Source organism: Akebia trifoliata, chromosome 3 (genome assembly GCF_017979445.1).
Source record: "Akebia trifoliata isolate Shusen 1 chromosome 3, ASM1797944v1, whole genome shotgun sequence".
Taxonomy (NCBI): Eukaryota; Viridiplantae; Streptophyta; class Magnoliopsida; order Ranunculales; family Lardizabalaceae; genus Akebia; species Akebia trifoliata.
The window spans coordinates 8,970,438-8,986,558 of record NC_141377.1 but is presented as its reverse complement, the minus strand read 5'-3'; the positions used below and the strand labels follow the sequence as shown (position 1 = coordinate 8,986,558).

Below are 16,121 nucleotides of genomic sequence, written 5' to 3'. Positions count from 1 at the left end.
AGATGTCTATCTTATGAGTTTAGGATTTTATATGAGTCTAATTATAATTGTAAATAACTACTGCAATTGTTTGAACAAGTGTTACAATATTTTGTATATTTTATAATGTTGAGAATTGAGATTATAATCCAAACCTTTGTCATATTTGAAGACTATTTTAATATTAGGATTTTTCTCAAAACGTGCACAATTTATGTTTAAATTTCGATTTTAATACATTATTCATTTTAATTCCTAAAATATGCATTTCAAGTGAATTCGTCACTTTTATAATCAATGAATTCACTGGTATGTCTACAAATTCGAAGATATTACAAATGATGTACTCACGAGTTTGTAGGTTATAAAAATGACGAATGCATGTTTTGGGAATTAACAATGACCTCAAAATTTCCTCATATCACCAAACGGAGATTCACCCTTTAACATTCAATTGGGGTGTGATAAATAATGAATAATGATTTTCTTATGCCTCCTTGACAGAAGCCCCCTCTACGCCATCACAAAATTGTAGATCATTTGCATTGAGATATGCAGAACTGTAAATCTTTTTCTTTTGTATCTCGAGGTAAATTTTCTTCAAATTTTTTCTTTCGAAATTTCTTCAGAGCTTTAATGGCTACTTCAACCGGATCCACCACAATCGCCTTCAACTCTGCCATTAATCCAGTGAAATCCTCTCTTCTAGTTGGTCGAAATATCATTTAATTCTGGAGATTCTCTTGATTTCAGGCAAAGATAAGATTCAACTTTGCCTTGACTTGCAGTATAGATCGAAGAATTCTTTCGCTTCGTTTGGTAAATCAATTTGATTTTATTCGATGATTTTATGGATATTTGTACAAATTTTATTTTGTTTTGTTTTGTTTTTTTTTAGTTTTTTTTGGTTTTTTTTTTTTGTTTTTAGTTTTTCTTTGTCAATTAATTTCAAGAAAGATTGGAGAACTTAGTAATTTATTAAGGGTGATTTATCAAAGCATCCATTGAAAATTGAAAAATTACTAAAACAACACGCTATTGATTTTATTTCCAAAATCAGTAATTTATTATTTTTGAAATTAAAATATTTTCGTTAAGGAGGAGAAAAAATTCACCATTTTATAAAATAAAACCAATTTTTTAGAAAAAATAACCTTTTTACCGAAATTAAAATGGAGAAAGTACTTGATTTTACTTATTACACCCTAATTAAATTTTACTTAATTTTACAGAATAGAAAAAAAAATCCTACTTATTTTACAAATTAAATTTACTGTCTTGGTAAAATAATTTAATTTTAAATATTTAAAAATTAAAAAATTAGGGTGTAATAAGTAAAAGTTGGGGGTGCCCAGCAGCACCTAAGGTTTTAGCACACAGGGTTTCATCGAAGCGTAAAAGTTGGGAGAGCATAGGTTTCATCGACAGCATAGGTTTCATCGACACTAACCAAACCAATTTCTTTTCTCCTTTAAAACCTGGCCATTTCTTCTGTTTCTTTTGCTGGCGATCTTCATTAATTCTTCTTCAAAGCTTTTCTATCGAAATTTCTCCAGAGCTTTAATGGCTGCTTCAACCGGATCCGCCACAATTGCCTTCAACTCTGCCATTAATCCGGCGAAATCCTCTCTTCCATTCGGTCGGAATATCACTCAGTCCCGGAGATTCTCTCCGATTTCAGGCAGAGATAAGATTCGACCTTGCCTTGGCTTGCAGTATAGATCGAAGAGTTCTTTCGCTTCGTCTGGTAAATCAATTTGGTTTTATTCGATAATTTTATTGATCTCGTTTTTTTTTTTTTTTTTCTGTTCTTTTTGTGGTGCTCTTCACGTTTATCGCTTTCTTTTGCACGTAATTTCTGAGGTATAAAATACGTTAATCTTCGCTCAAATTTCCTTGAAATTAGGGTTTGTAAATGTTGTTTCTCTAATTCATAGCTGCGATCTTACTCAAAGCTTCTTGAACCCCACCAAGTCACTTTGTTTGGTTTGTTTGTTTTTTTTTTTTTCTCGCTTTTTTTGTACTGGAAATAGTAAAACTCTCGTGTTTTGGTTAAAATTCTAGTAATGCTGCTCGGTAAGTTTTGATTTCTCTTTTTGTGTTGGAAAAATTGGGTCTTTTTGTTTTTTAAGAAATGGGTTTCAATTTTAAAACGGTAATTTACCATTTTCGGAACTAAAATGAATAGCGTTCCATTTTGGTAAATTTTCAATTTTACTGTGCCGTTTTGGTAATTCTCTCATTAATTAATGGTGAGTACAGGTATAAGAGCTCAGGTTGCAGCAGTTGAGGAAGCAAGTGTTGAAGCTGCTAATAAGGTGGAGTCTCCTGTTGTTATTGTCACTGGAGCTTCTAGAGGTATTGGTAAAGCAATTGCATTGGCCCTTGGAAAAGCTGGTTGTAAGGTTTGTGGCTTTAATGTACTTCTTTTGTGCCCATTTAATGGAGATTGAATAGAAATTTATTTATTTATTTATGAATCATTATCTGTTTGTGAGAGTGTCCTATTCAGGTAGGAAATTATATGATCAGGATGGTTTTAACTAGAATCGGTCACAAAATTCTCGAGTTTTTAATTTTTTTTATATTGTTTTGGTGTAACATTTGGCAAATATGGGTCAAGGTGGTCAAAGCCAAATATCTTAAAGAGGGGTCATTACTTGATTGTAAGCCAAAATCCAGTGATTCCTACCAGTGGAAATGTATTCAAAAAGGTATTCCTGTTCTCCGTGAAGGCTTGCGTTGGAGGGTGGGGAAAGGGAATTTTATTAGCCTTTGGGATGATGTGTGGGCTGGACAAAAAGCATCGGTTGGTGCTTTAAGGGTAAGTGACAAAGCTTTGAACGAACAAAACCATTGAGGACATTTCAGTTTCCAGATCCATTTCCATTGATGATTACTAATCTGATTAACTCAATTGAACCCCCATCAAATTTTCATGATAGTTTTAACTAGAATCAATCACAAAATTCTTGAATTGTTTAAAAAATTGTATAATTTTCCGAATATGGGACTAGCCGATTAAATTGGTGATATATTGATTAATTGCTGAATATGGTGACATTTTTACCCTTCAACATTCAAATGTCAAGAACAAGATTGGGTTTATTATAGGTAGGTTGAAGATGATTGGTTTTGAATTTTGATAAGAAAACGAAAAATGTCATTTTTATAGTCAGAATTTTCCCGAACTTTTCTGAATTAACTGAATTGAAACCCCACCAAATAATTACTGAATCTGAACTTTGTTACTACGACTAGGATGATGTGAATGATTTTAGTAGTCGGTTAGGAGACTCATATTTGAATGGTATAAAGTTGGCTCGGAAGGTTGAGCCTTTGAAATCATATAATCTCTCATTTCAGTGACATTTGTTTTTTTCTTGATAAATCTGGAATAGGGTTGATGAATTTTGAGATTATACCAAAGGTGTTATTTTACCATTCATGAAAATCTAGAGAATTGTGAATATCTCTTTGGGAGCAATGAAGTTGGAGCTGCTTTGAAACAATTTCGGATATTTTTTAGTTAAGTCTGTAGAAGCATTGTCAAACTAAACTATTTAATCTCTTCTTTCAAAAGTCTTCTAGCCAACTTATTCATTTTGTAAAGGATGAGAAACACTAAACTAATATAGATTATGTAAATGTCTTGTTGTTATTATTGTATATGTGGAGCCTTTAGTTGGTGACCCTGCCATATGTGCATTATAGAGAGAAATACATTTTTGCTTGTGATTAGGATGTTGCCAAATTTCTTTTGTGAACGAGCATTGAAGAAACCAACCACCCTTTTTTGTCTTCTTTGGGGGGATTTGATTACAATCTTTTTATGTTTAGTCTTGATTCTTGAAATATTCTAAACATCAAACTTATATATGGATGTTTTTCCTATCTAAAACTTTCCATGCCTTTTCTATAGGTTAAAGCTTTCCATGCTTTCTTTTTGTACTCCCTAAAAGTATTTGATATTCAATGCACTTAGTTAGTTAGTTTGTTTCTTTGTGTGTGTGTGTGTGTTCCCTCTGCACCTTGTCCCTGATGTTTGTGGACTTTCTTGCTCTATGTCAGGTCCTTGTGAATTATGCGAGGTCCTCGAAGGAGGCTGAAGAAGTCTCCAAAGAGGTGATCCCTACACCTCTGTGATCTTTATATAAATTGTTTGTTTGTTTGCTGGTAAGTATCTTTATAGAAATTGTTTGTATAAGATGGTTATTTATTCTAATGTTTGTATAAGATGGTTACATTTCTTTTGAATTGTTACTTTGAACTGTGAAGAATTCTTCTTTATGCCATATGGAAGTCATATGAACACCTGCGGCCAAGTTGTCCACATACAATGTAACATGCAAGTTTCATGATTTTTCTTCCTGTAAAACTTTAGCACAGCCTTAATGTTCACACCTGTTACAAGATGCACTTATGACTCTTGAAGATAGCACTCAAAACTTCCATCTCGGGTCAGTAATCCTCTTATTTGTAGTTGAGTTGCCTAACATCAAGTGTTCTTTTCCATTTATAAGCCATGGAACTTTATTAAATTAAGCTAACAAATGGAGACATTAAGGAATTAAATTATCTAAGTATGCATTCATTGTTACACCTATAAAATTGATCGATACTTGGTAGCTGGGCATAGTATTGATGCCAACCCAGATTCAGATCTGAGCCCTATCTGAAGTGGCTTCATAATCGATTCTAATGACCCTCCATCGTTACAATATATTTTATTTTTTTAACCCATAAAAAAGATGATTATTTTATTTTTCTTTAAAATATATTACACTATGTTATCAAAGGAAGAACTACAAAAATGGAAGCACAAAATTCTTCACATGCAAGGAAGTCTAATTCAACCGTGTTTGTGTAATTGTTTGAGTTAGAAGTTGAGAGAAAAGATTAGATTAATAATTAGCCCTAATTAGGCTTTAAAGTGTTTACATAATCTAAGTAGGTAAAAAGACCAAAAAGGACATCTACATCTAAACTTATTTCAACACTCCCCCTCAAGTTGGTGCGTGGATATCAATAACGCCCAACTTGGACATGATGCCGTCAAAGGTGATTTTACTAACACCTTTGGTAAGAACATCAGCAAGTTGTTGAGATGTAGGAACAAAAGGAGTACAAATCTGTCCAGAAACAATTTTTTCCCTAATGAAATGACGATCAACTTCGATATGCTTCGTTCTGTCATGTTGAACCGGATTTGCCGCTATGTTAATAGCTGATTTATTATCGCAATATAATAAGAATGGGATTGGCACAGGAAGACACAAGTCAGCTAGTAAGATCTTGAGCCACATCAACTCACACACTCCAAGTGCCATAGCTCTGTATTCTGACTCAGCACTCGACCGAGAAACCACATCCTGCTTCTTACTGCGCCATGTTACCAAATTGCCACCAACTTTAGTACAATACCCAGAAGTGGACCGTCTATCAGTCACTGAACCAGCATAATCTGCATCTGTCCATGCTTCAACACGAAGATGACCATGATTACTAAACAAAATACCTCGACCAGGACATCCCTTAAGATATCTAAGAATACGATAAACGGCAGTAAGATGAGATGTTCGAGGCGAGTGCATAAATTGACTTACAACACTAACAGCATAGGCAATGTCAGGACGAGTCATAGACAAATAGATCAATTTTCCTACAAGACGTTGATACTGACCAATATCCGACACACACTCCCCCTCAGAATCAGCCAACCTATGATTCTGCTCAATAGGAGTATCAGCAGGTCGAGAACCAAGCTGACCAGAGTCATGCAGTAAATCCAAGACATACTTGCGTTGAGAAATAAATATACCAGACCGGGACCGCGCAACCTCAATACCCAGAAAATAGCGAAGATTGCCAAGGTCCTTAATCTCAAATTGACGGCCTAAGTAAGTTTTTACCGCAGCAATGCCATCATCATCATCTCCAGTAAGAACAATATCATCTACATAAACAATCAGCGCAACAGTTTTACCCTGGGAGTGACGCAGAAACAGAGTGTGATCAGCAGAGCTCTGATGGAATCCAAACTGATGCATAGCCGTAGTAAAGCGCTCAGACCATGCGCGGGGGGACTGCTTTAGTCCATAAAGCGAGCGGCGAAGACGACAAACATGGGTAGGAGAAGCTGATGAAAGAAACCCAGGAGGTTGAACCATATACACTTCTTCCTGGAGATCACCATTTAGAAATGCATTCTTGACATCTAACTGATAGAGAGACCAACCTCGAATAGCGGCAATAGAAAGAAGAACACGAATGGTGGTCATCTTGGCAACCGGAGCAAATGTCTCCTGATAATCAATCCCATAAGTCTGAGCATAACCCTTGGCCACCAGACGGGCCTTATAACGAGCAATAGAACCATCCGGATTATGCTTAAGAGTGAAAACCCAGCGACATCCCACAGCTTTCCGTCCAGGTGGAAGAGGAACAATTTCCCAAGTCTGAGTCTTTTCAAGAGCAGTCAACTCATCAATCATAGCTGCTCGCCACTCAGGATGGATAATAGCATCTGCAACAGTAGTAGGAATAGAAATAGCGGAAACAGAAGCAAGAAAACTCCGATAGGAGGATGAGAGTGCAGAATCAGAAACATAATTAGAAATAGGATAAGTACAAGTACGTTTACCCTTACGAGTGGCAATAGGACGATCATCACAGAGAACAGAAGGAGGCGGAGCTGGAGGCAAGGAGGCGAGCTGAGCTGGCATAGGAGTGATGGTAGTATCACGTGGACGTCGAGAGTACACCTGTAAGGGAGGAGACGACAAACTGACAGGGGTTGAAGAGGGAGGAACAGGTAAAGGGAGAGGAAAGGGGACAGGCAAGGGATCATCAGGAGAGTTTAGGGGAAACCACTCAGATTGAAAACCAACGGACCTATTGTAGTATGGGGTATGCTCAAAAAATGAAACATCCCGAGAAATGAAACGCCGTCGAGAAGGAGGATGGTAATAACGATAACCTTTCTGGGTAGAAGAATAACCCAAAAAAATACACTTTACAGCCTTAGGGTCAAGTTTAGTACGTGTTTGGTCAAGAATTTGAACAAAACAGACGCACCCAAACACACGCGGAGACAGAGGAAACACGGGACGATCTGGACAAAGCTGAGAGAGAGGCGTGGCAAACTGAAGAGCCCTGGAGGGGGTTCGATTAATAAGATATACAGCAGTAAGAACGGCATCGGCCCAATAGGATTGTGGCACATTCATACCAATAGAGATGGCACGGGCTAATTCTAGAATATGACGATTTTTTCGTTCGGAACGACCATTCTGCTGAGGGGTCTTAACATTAGACATTTGATGCTCAATGCCAGACTCTAAACAAAGTTTTAAGACCTCACTATAGGTGTACTCAGTTCCATGATCAGAACGGAAGGTTTTGACTGTACGACCGAACTGGGTTTGGACCATAGCAAGAAATTGTTTGAAGATCACACAAACTTCACTCTTGTGTTTCATAAGATAAACCCAAGTAGTACGACTATGGTCATCGATAAATAAAACAAAATATCGAAAACCAAGGGTGGATACAACTGGGGAAGGACCCCACACATCTGAATGAATTAAGTCAAATAAAGCAGGTGCAGCAGTATTCATACTAACAGGATAAGACGAACGCACATGTTTAGCTAATTGGCAAGTTTCACAAGAAAAATCAAGCAACTTGTTATTAGTAAATAAAGTAGGGAACATGTGTTTCAAATAACCAAAAGAAATATGGCCTAAGCGTAAATGCCACCGCATTACAAGAGCCTTATTAGACTGACTACTACTACTAAGTTGAAAAACAGAATGGGTACTAGGTGAACCGGGTACGTCCAAGAGATACAATCCATTCACTTCACGTCCAGTTCCAATCGTCCTCTTCGACCCCAGATCCTGAAAGACACAATGAGAGGGATAAAATGTTACACTGCAGTTCAAATTTTTAGTAAGACTACTGACAGATATAAGGTTAGTAGTAAGTTGAGGAACATGAAGTGTGTTATGTAGGGATAACGAGGATGTAACAGGAAAATGACCTTGACCAGCTATAGAAGACAAAGAACCATCGGCCAGGCGAACCTTGCGATGACCAGAACAAACACTATAAGTTTGAAAAAACGAAGACGTACCGGTCATGTTATCGGAGGCACCAGAATCAATGATCCATGGTGAAGAAATGGTGGAAACACTGTGTGCAGATGCAAGGGTACCTGAATGAGCGAATGTAGATACCGGCTGAGATGAGGTCTCCATCTGATTGAAGAATTTCCTGAACTTGTCAAGCTCGACTTGGGATAGAGATATCGACTCCACTGAGGAAGTAGGAGCTAAAGAATGTGCTAAATCAGTTGTCTGCTGAGAGACTACATGAGCTGAAGATCGTTGCAACTGTTGATGGTTCTGAGTAGGACGACCATGAAGTGCATAACAACGAGCCTTCACATGACCCAACTTTCCACAATGATCACACTTATGTCGCTGACGAGTAGGTAGAGATCCACTAGAGGGCTGTGGAGAAGGTAGGCGAGCAAGCATCGCGGAATGATCTCCTGAAGAAAGAGGTAGGATGGCCGCACGACGACTCTCATCAGCCAAGACATAAGAATACGCAGTCTGGAGGGATGGAAAAGGATCCATACCCAATAAATGAACCCTGGCATACTCAAACTCATCCCGAAGACCCGCTAGAAATTGAAAAACCTGATTCTTGTCCAGAATTGACGCATACAATGTTTCATCAAGAGGGTCCTTCCAAGTGTAGTACGAGGAATAAAATGTCAACTCTTCCCACCGAGCACGTAGTTGTGATATATAGGTAGTAACAGAAGAGTCACCTTGCGAGAGACGAGAAATCTCACGCTCTAAGTTAAAAATGCGGACATTGTTTTGTCGTTGCGAGTAAATACTCTTTGCGGAATCCCATATTTGTTTTGCTGTCGAGGAGAACATAAAACCAGCTGCAATGTGTGGTTGCATAGATGAAACCAGCCAAGAACGAACCATAGAATCATTAGCAAACCACTGGGAGTAAGAACTGTCGGTCTGTGTAGGTTGTTTGTCTGCCCCTGTGAGGTAACCGATCTTCCCTTTTCCACCAATGAACATTTCAACCGATCGTGCCCAAAGAAGATAGTTAGGACCATCTAATTTCACGGTAGTGATTTGAATGCCAGGAAAATCGGTTGAATGAGACGGAAACCCACTCGATCCATTATTAGTACCAGTGATCGAGGAAGAGGAGGACTCAGACGCCATTAAATAATCCGAGTACTTTGGATTGAAGAGAGTTCGAGAATATGAGGGCACACCTCCCTATGATAAAGTGATCGCAGCACCCTAGAGGTGACAATACACGATCAAAAGAGTTGTAAGAGCTGATTAAGCACTGTTGTGGGTGATCCAAGTAACCATTACGGCAAATATACGGAATTAATGTGCAAGATGAGTGGGAGAACAGCCTCAAACAACACCCTGATGTGATCGAAAAACTTTGTAGGTGTTCAAATAAACTGCCGGCACCTTCATATAACCACTACGGAATCAAAAAATTAAAAACACAGCCACCTGCTGTGTCGCACAGGTCAGAACAGCACCTGCTGTGTTAAAAAACACGTCAACAAATCACCTGCTGTGATTGTAGATGTCTTGACTGCCACCAGGAGTGTCGCACGACCTCACTACAGCCACCAAGAGTGTCGCACGACCTCACTACAGCCACTAAGAGTGTCGCACGACCTCACTACAGCCACTAATGGTGTCGTTTGACCTTACTACAGTCACCAAGGGTATCGTACGACTGCAGGATAGCCACTAGGGGTGTCGCACGACTGAGATGCAGCCACCTTAGGTGTCGCAGGCCCTAAACAGCATCGTTGCTGTGATCGCAGGCTCTAACTCCCTATCGCATGAGGTTTGCAGCAACAAAGAACCCCCGTAGGGGTGATATGAGTCGAAGACAAGTGCTGTAGAGTTTTTCCTTTTAAGGAGAATGAGTCGATTTAGTTCGTAGTGGAAGAAGACGAGGTTCGACAGAGATACAGAGATCGTAGAGCTCTGATACCAAGTTAGAAGTTGAGAGAAAAGATTAGATTAATAATTAGCCCTAATTAGGCTTTAAAGTGTTTACATAATCTAAGTAGGTAAAAAGACCAAAAAGGACATCTACATCTAAACTTATTTCAACAGTTTGGCATGTCTCGCAAGCTACAGATGGGATCATGGGAACACAAGGTCTTCCCTAATCAACTTAACCATAGAATGCAGGAAAAATAACTTGAACTTAGTTATTCTGCTCTGAGCTATCCCTCTCTGAGTTTATTATTTTCCTTTCACTAAGTAATAATTTCAAATTGTGAGTTGTGACTACGCCAACATCTTGATTCCATCTTCTTTTAACTTTTCTGAAACTATACTTGCTTCATCTGATATTATCATCTCATGTTCTTTAAACAGTACCGATCAAAAAAAAAATGTTCTTTAAACAGCCACTTGTCACTTGGTCAAAGTTCAATGCACAAGATAATGACCATTGACTTTTTGTTTTCTTGCAGATTGAAGCGTGTGGTGGTCAAGCTCTAACTTTTGGGGGAGATGTTTCTAAAGAAGAGGATGTGGAATCAATGATTAAAACCGTGAGCACGGACTTAATTGTAGCTGATTAGACAGTTTTGAATTTGTTATTGTTGCTAGTTGTAACCCTAGTGTCATGGCATTGTCATGTTTACAGGCAGTTGATGCGTGGGGAACAGTTGATGTGTTGATAAATAATGCAGGTTATTGAGAGTTCGTTTTCTTAGTTTCTTGATTTAATGTATATGTTCTACTTTCTTTCCAACTTTTCACTTTGGTTTCAGGAATCACTCGAGATGGTTTGTTGATGAGAATGAAGAAATCTCAATGGCAGGACGTCATTGATTTGAACCTTACAGGTGTATTTCTATGTACACAGGTGTGTGTATCTTCAACGGTTTGTAGGTTTGATTATTTACAGGTGCTGAGATTCGATTTTCAGCTGAGTTTGCCTACTCTTTGCAGGCAGCAGCCAAGATTATGATGAAGAAGAAAAAGGTATTTGCCTGAATTTCATAAAATCAAGTTTTTTTCCTACCAATAAAAAGGGGTTTTAATGACGTGGCAAAATGTTATCATGATCTCATTTATGTTTATGGTGGATGAATCCGAATCTGTAGCGACTCGGATCCTACTAGATAGACCATATCCAAAATCCTTTTCATTTTCACTTAAGCCAGATACGTCCAACCAAGTTGCTTGATTCAGGTTGGATCGGGTCGGATCATTCCAAATAGTTCAACTTTTTTTCTTCTATACTTGTTTGTTAATTACTATACTATTCTATTTTACCTATTGTAATAACTTTACTTAAGAATTTATGTCATCTTAAAGTAGTAGAAAAGGATATCTTGAAAAACCTAAAAATATAATTTTCGAAGCAATATATAATTTGGATCTAGCGGATGTATGGATGAATCCATATCCGACCCAGATCTGATCTATATCATGGGACATCAAACCATATTTGACCCATTTTTTTATTTGGATCTACTCCAAGGACCCTACTAAATTCGGATTTCGGATAAATCTGACCCTAGTTCCAAATGTCTACAAATCCGGATACACTTAATGGGAATTGCTTATATTGCCAACCATGGAATTTTCGCTACCAAAAAAATAGAAAGCAAGGAACTTGCAACATGCATGGTAATTGGGTTGGATAAGAATGGGTTTACTTTTTTAGTTTTTTGAGAACTTAAAAATGTTCCAGATGTTGGTAGCTACTGACAAGGAATTTTTATTTCCATAATTTTTTGTTGTTGCCCAAGTTATAATAAGCTTGAATATTAATTATTCAGGGACGAATAATCAACATAGCATCTGTTGTTGGTCTGGTTGGCAACGTCGGACAAGCCAATTACAGTGCTGCAAAAGCAGGGGTCATTGGCTTTACCAAGAGTGTTGCAAAGGAATATTCAAGCAGGAGTATCAATGTGAGTATTCTGGATAATTGCATCTTGTTCTATTAATTAAAATAAAAAAAAATATAAGTGAATGGTTGAGATGTTGGGGTGCCAATAGTATCTCTCTTTTGTTTTGTTAGATTTCTATTTTTAGGTTTAGGATTTTATAGGAGCCTAATCCTAATTGTAAACAACTACTGAAATTGTTTGAATGAGTGTTATAATGTTTTGTAGTGTTGATAACGTGAGCCAAATCTTTGTTATGTTTGAATAGTGTGTTTTAATCTTTAACTGGGGTGTGACAAATAATTTAAGAAATTGGAGTGTAATAAGTAAAATTTGTGGTGTCAATAACTTCTCTCATATTTAACTCGTCCAAAGATGCAGGACTGGTCAATTGGAATCAATTTTATTTATGGCATTTCTTGTACAGGTGAATGCCGTTGCTCCAGGGTTCATCGCATCTGATATGACTGCCAAGCTTTCAGGAGACATTGAGAAGAAAATTTTGGAAACCATCCCCTTAGGTAAGTTCGGATACCCACATTAACACAAATAATAATAATAACTATTGTGTCAAACTACTGTTATTACATACAATGGGCTTAAGGTCCATTTTCCTCCATGGACCCTACAAAGTTGCATGTATCTAATGTTAAAAAACTATTGCTGATTGTCCTGAGACGGATGTATCCAACTCGGTTCGTTGGTAGACCTTGACTATCATATACTTGCTCTTTTTTTGTTGTTGAGATAATTAAAGTAAAAAATGCTAAAAAAACCCTTGTTTAACATGTGAAGACGTAAATTTCGGAACCTAATTCCATTTCTGTGGTTCCAGGGAGGTATGGCCAACCAGAAGAAGTTGCTGGACTCGTGGAATTTTTAGCCCTAAATCCTGCTGCCAGTTACATTACTGGACAGGTATATATAGCAAGCTAAAGCCATTTCATGTCTGATTATGCTAATTAACCTTTTTAGGAGCTTATCTCAAGGTTTTTTTTAATTGGTATCTTGCAGGTGTTCACCATTGATGGAGGGATGGTGATGTAGGTCTCAAGGATCCCGACCCATATATGTAAGTTCTAGCTATAGGTGTAGAATGAGTTTTAGACAGGCTGTTAGCCAGATATGGTTAAAATAAAGTTAGAGATTATTGGGGGAGTCAGTTTTTTAGAAAGTTATTTTAAGTTTTTAATCGAAACCGAACATGAGGGTCTGTTGTTTTACGTTCACCCGTATTTTCATTTTCTGATTAATTTGGAAAGGGCAATGCTTGATAAAGTTCTGAGGAACTCTCAATTCCTCTTTTGTATGTTTGGCAGTCTTGAATGGATCAGAGAAGGTTGGTTTTCCTACAAATTAATTGAGCTAAAGTCGATCATTGTTCCTATACAATACAATCGTTGGGTATTAGACATGCCGGCCAGCTTTAATGATAAGAGTCTTTCTGAAGAACCATAGATGCTTCTCACATGTATCTCGAACTATGTCGGCAATGTCTGAAACGATGTCAATTTCAATGTTTCTTCAACATTTTCCTTAATAAAATGTCTTCAAGTGGTCCATGCATTAGTTGTAGTCAGGTTTGTCTCATTGTTTAAATTCATTAGCCATTCTATAAATCATGACAGAATGGTTGATTTAAAGCTTCTTATATTTCGCTTGGAATTTAGATTTAATAATCCAATACTTGTTTATAATCTGATTCTAAAATCTGAATTTACGTTTGGATTAAGATTATAAAGGCATTTTTCTATTAATCAGAAAAGAAGCTAAAATAAAAATTAGGCAAAATTCGTTTATTGTATTTATTTCTAAAAGTGGTTTTTTTAAGCATATGGATATATTAAATTAAATAACAAATTTTAAATAAGTGGGGACACAAGAGATGCTTAATTCTAGATTCAGAATTCAGTATTTTAGATATTGAAAATCAATTTTGTATTCTTTTCCTCAAAATTCCAATTTCGAATCTCAAAGCCAAAAATTATAATCTAAATCCAGAATCGGAAACAAAACTATCATACTCAAAATCAATTTCATAAGCTATTCCTCTAATCCAAGAAATTTAGGGCCTGTTTGGATACCAGGAGCAGAACTACTCTTCCAAAGAACAGAAACTGAAGTACTCTATGGAGGAGTTGGAAAAGTAATTCTGTGCAGAAATGGCATTTGGCAATCAACTCTATCAAGTACTGGCAGAAGTACTTTTGTGCTGGAAGTCTGTTTGGGAACCATGCTGACTTCTTATGACTTCTAGAAAAAAGACCAGAATACCTTTATATTATACCAGTTACTGTTTTTTATCTTTTAGTGTCATAATATGCCTTCAAACTATACTGTTTTTGACATTTTAACTATAAATATTAATATAATATAATATAATAAATATTAATATAATATAATATAATATTTTAAATATTAAATATTAATATAATATGTTTAAACCCATTATACTTAAAATTTTAAAAAAAATTTGACTGACTGTTTTTGACAAAATATGACATAATATTTAAAAAAAAATTGACAGATTGTCTTTTAGTGTCATAATATGCCTTCAAACTATATTGTTTTTTACATTTTAACTATAAATATTAATATAATATAATATAATAAATATTATTATAATATAATATAATATTTTAAATATTAATATAATGTGTTTAAATCCATTATACTCAAAATTTAAAAAAAAAATTGACAGACTGTCTTTTAGTGTCATAATATGCCTTCAAACTATATTATTTTTGACATTTTAACTATAAATATTAATATAATATAATATAATAAATATTAATATAATATAATATAATATTTTAAATATTAATATAATATAATATAATATTTTAAATATTAAATATTAATATAATGTGTTTAACTATAAATATTAATATAATATAATATAATAAATATTAATATAATATAATATAATATTTTAAATATTAAATATTAATATAATGTGTTTAAATCCATTATACTCAAAATTAAAAAAAAATAATTTAATATTAATAAATGTTTCTTTTGTTTGATTTAAGGGCAAATGAATTAGAAATATTTTCATAGAAAATTAATAAAGTTAGGGGTATTTTGGTAAAACGAACCGTTAGATTTTGACTCCCCGCAAGAAGAGTTTTGAGAAATAGGTTTTCTTGATTTCTTCATAAAGAGTAATTTCTTACTCTTGCGTGGAGTAACTCTTCGAGGGAGTAGTTCATACAAACGCATCCAAACGACTTCTAACTCCCCGCAAGAGTCAGAAGTAGCTAAGGAGTCCTATCCAAACGCCTACTTAGCTTCTGAAATCACTATTATTTTTCTTTTTCTTTTTGGATGGTAATCAGTGGGTTAGGTGGACCTCGACCAGAATTAAAAAGAATAGGGATGGTGTTAATCTCAACGAACAACGAGCATGAAAACTGTATATTGCGTCGTGCACTGATTAGATTACAATTTTGTATAAATCTTTACATTTATAAAATTAAATTATTAAATTATAAAAAATATTAAAAATATTTAGTGAATGTAAGATTCCTAATTTTTTATCTGAAACACAAAATTACCAAAATTTCCCTAGTAATGCCCTCCCCTCACCCACTTCAAATCCAAAAATCACGAATGACATAAACCAACATTTTCTCATGAAGAGTTAATTCTGAAACATCCAAAATTTTGTTGAAAATGGCCCCTCGAAGGAAAAAATCTGTTACAATCCAACAATTTCAAAATCCGAGACCAACTTTCAAAGCTTTAACCTAATAATTAAAAATTTTCATAAATTTTCAGTGAAATCTTAATTCTAATCAATTTAAAATGTTTAAACCAATAATTACAATTAATTAAACTTATGAGTCATATTCCATGTGTTGTCCAATTTACTTAAGTGGGTCCCACCAAAGATTTAATTAAGAGACCTTCCAGGGGGTTTCAAGAATTTAAAAAAAAATCTTAATTTTTATTCTCACACGAATTAATCTAAAATCTAATCGGAAAAAAAAAAAAAAAAAAGATAAGTATAATCTAAAACGAAATGAGATATGTCTAATATAAAACTAACTTAATCCAAACCCAATACTTATCAGAAAACTTTATAAATAGCAACCCCACACCCAAATTCGCATGACTTGAACAATCCTAAGAGAAAACCATCAAAACTCTC

General features: G+C 35.5%; 1 protein-coding gene across 2 annotated transcripts; it reads left to right on the top strand.

The window, feature by feature from the left end:
- The first annotated feature begins 1,363 nt into the window (after window positions 1–1,363).
- Window positions 1,364–13,528, top strand: LOC147405905 (NAD(P)-binding Rossmann-fold superfamily protein). Of its 2 annotated transcripts, XM_086433790.1 has the most exons (12): window positions 1,364–1,726; window positions 2,242–2,384; window positions 4,051–4,104; window positions 10,538–10,618; window positions 10,714–10,759; window positions 10,841–10,935; window positions 11,022–11,054; window positions 11,858–11,992; window positions 12,396–12,489; window positions 12,804–12,886; window positions 12,983–13,040; window positions 13,288–13,528. In XM_086433790.1, exons 1-11 carry the CDS (start codon window positions 1,543–1,545, stop codon window positions 13,013–13,015), a joined length of 981 nt encoding a protein of 326 aa, XP_086289916.1. In that variant the 5' UTR covers window positions 1,364–1,542; the 3' UTR covers window positions 13,016–13,040; window positions 13,288–13,528. The 2 variants fall into 2 exon arrangements, with proteins under 2 accessions (XP_086289916.1, XP_086289915.1); XM_086433789.1 differs by having other exon boundaries at window positions 12,983–13,528.
- Window positions 13,529–16,121: the final 2,593 nt, after the last annotated feature.

Bases quoted from the DNA above. Each gene is read 5' to 3' on its own strand.
- LOC147405905 (XM_086433790.1), top strand. From the start codon at position 1,543: ATGGCTGCTTCAACCGGATCCGCCACAATTGCCTTCAACTCTGCCATT. The intron at 2,385-4,050 runs GTTTGTGGCTTT...GCTCTATGTCAG, and splicing joins TTGGAAAAGCTGGTTGTAAG to GTCCTTGTGAATTATGCGAG. The intron at 12,887-12,982 runs GTATATATAGCA...GGTATCTTGCAG, and splicing joins CCAGTTACATTACTGGACAG to GTGTTCACCATTGATGGAGG.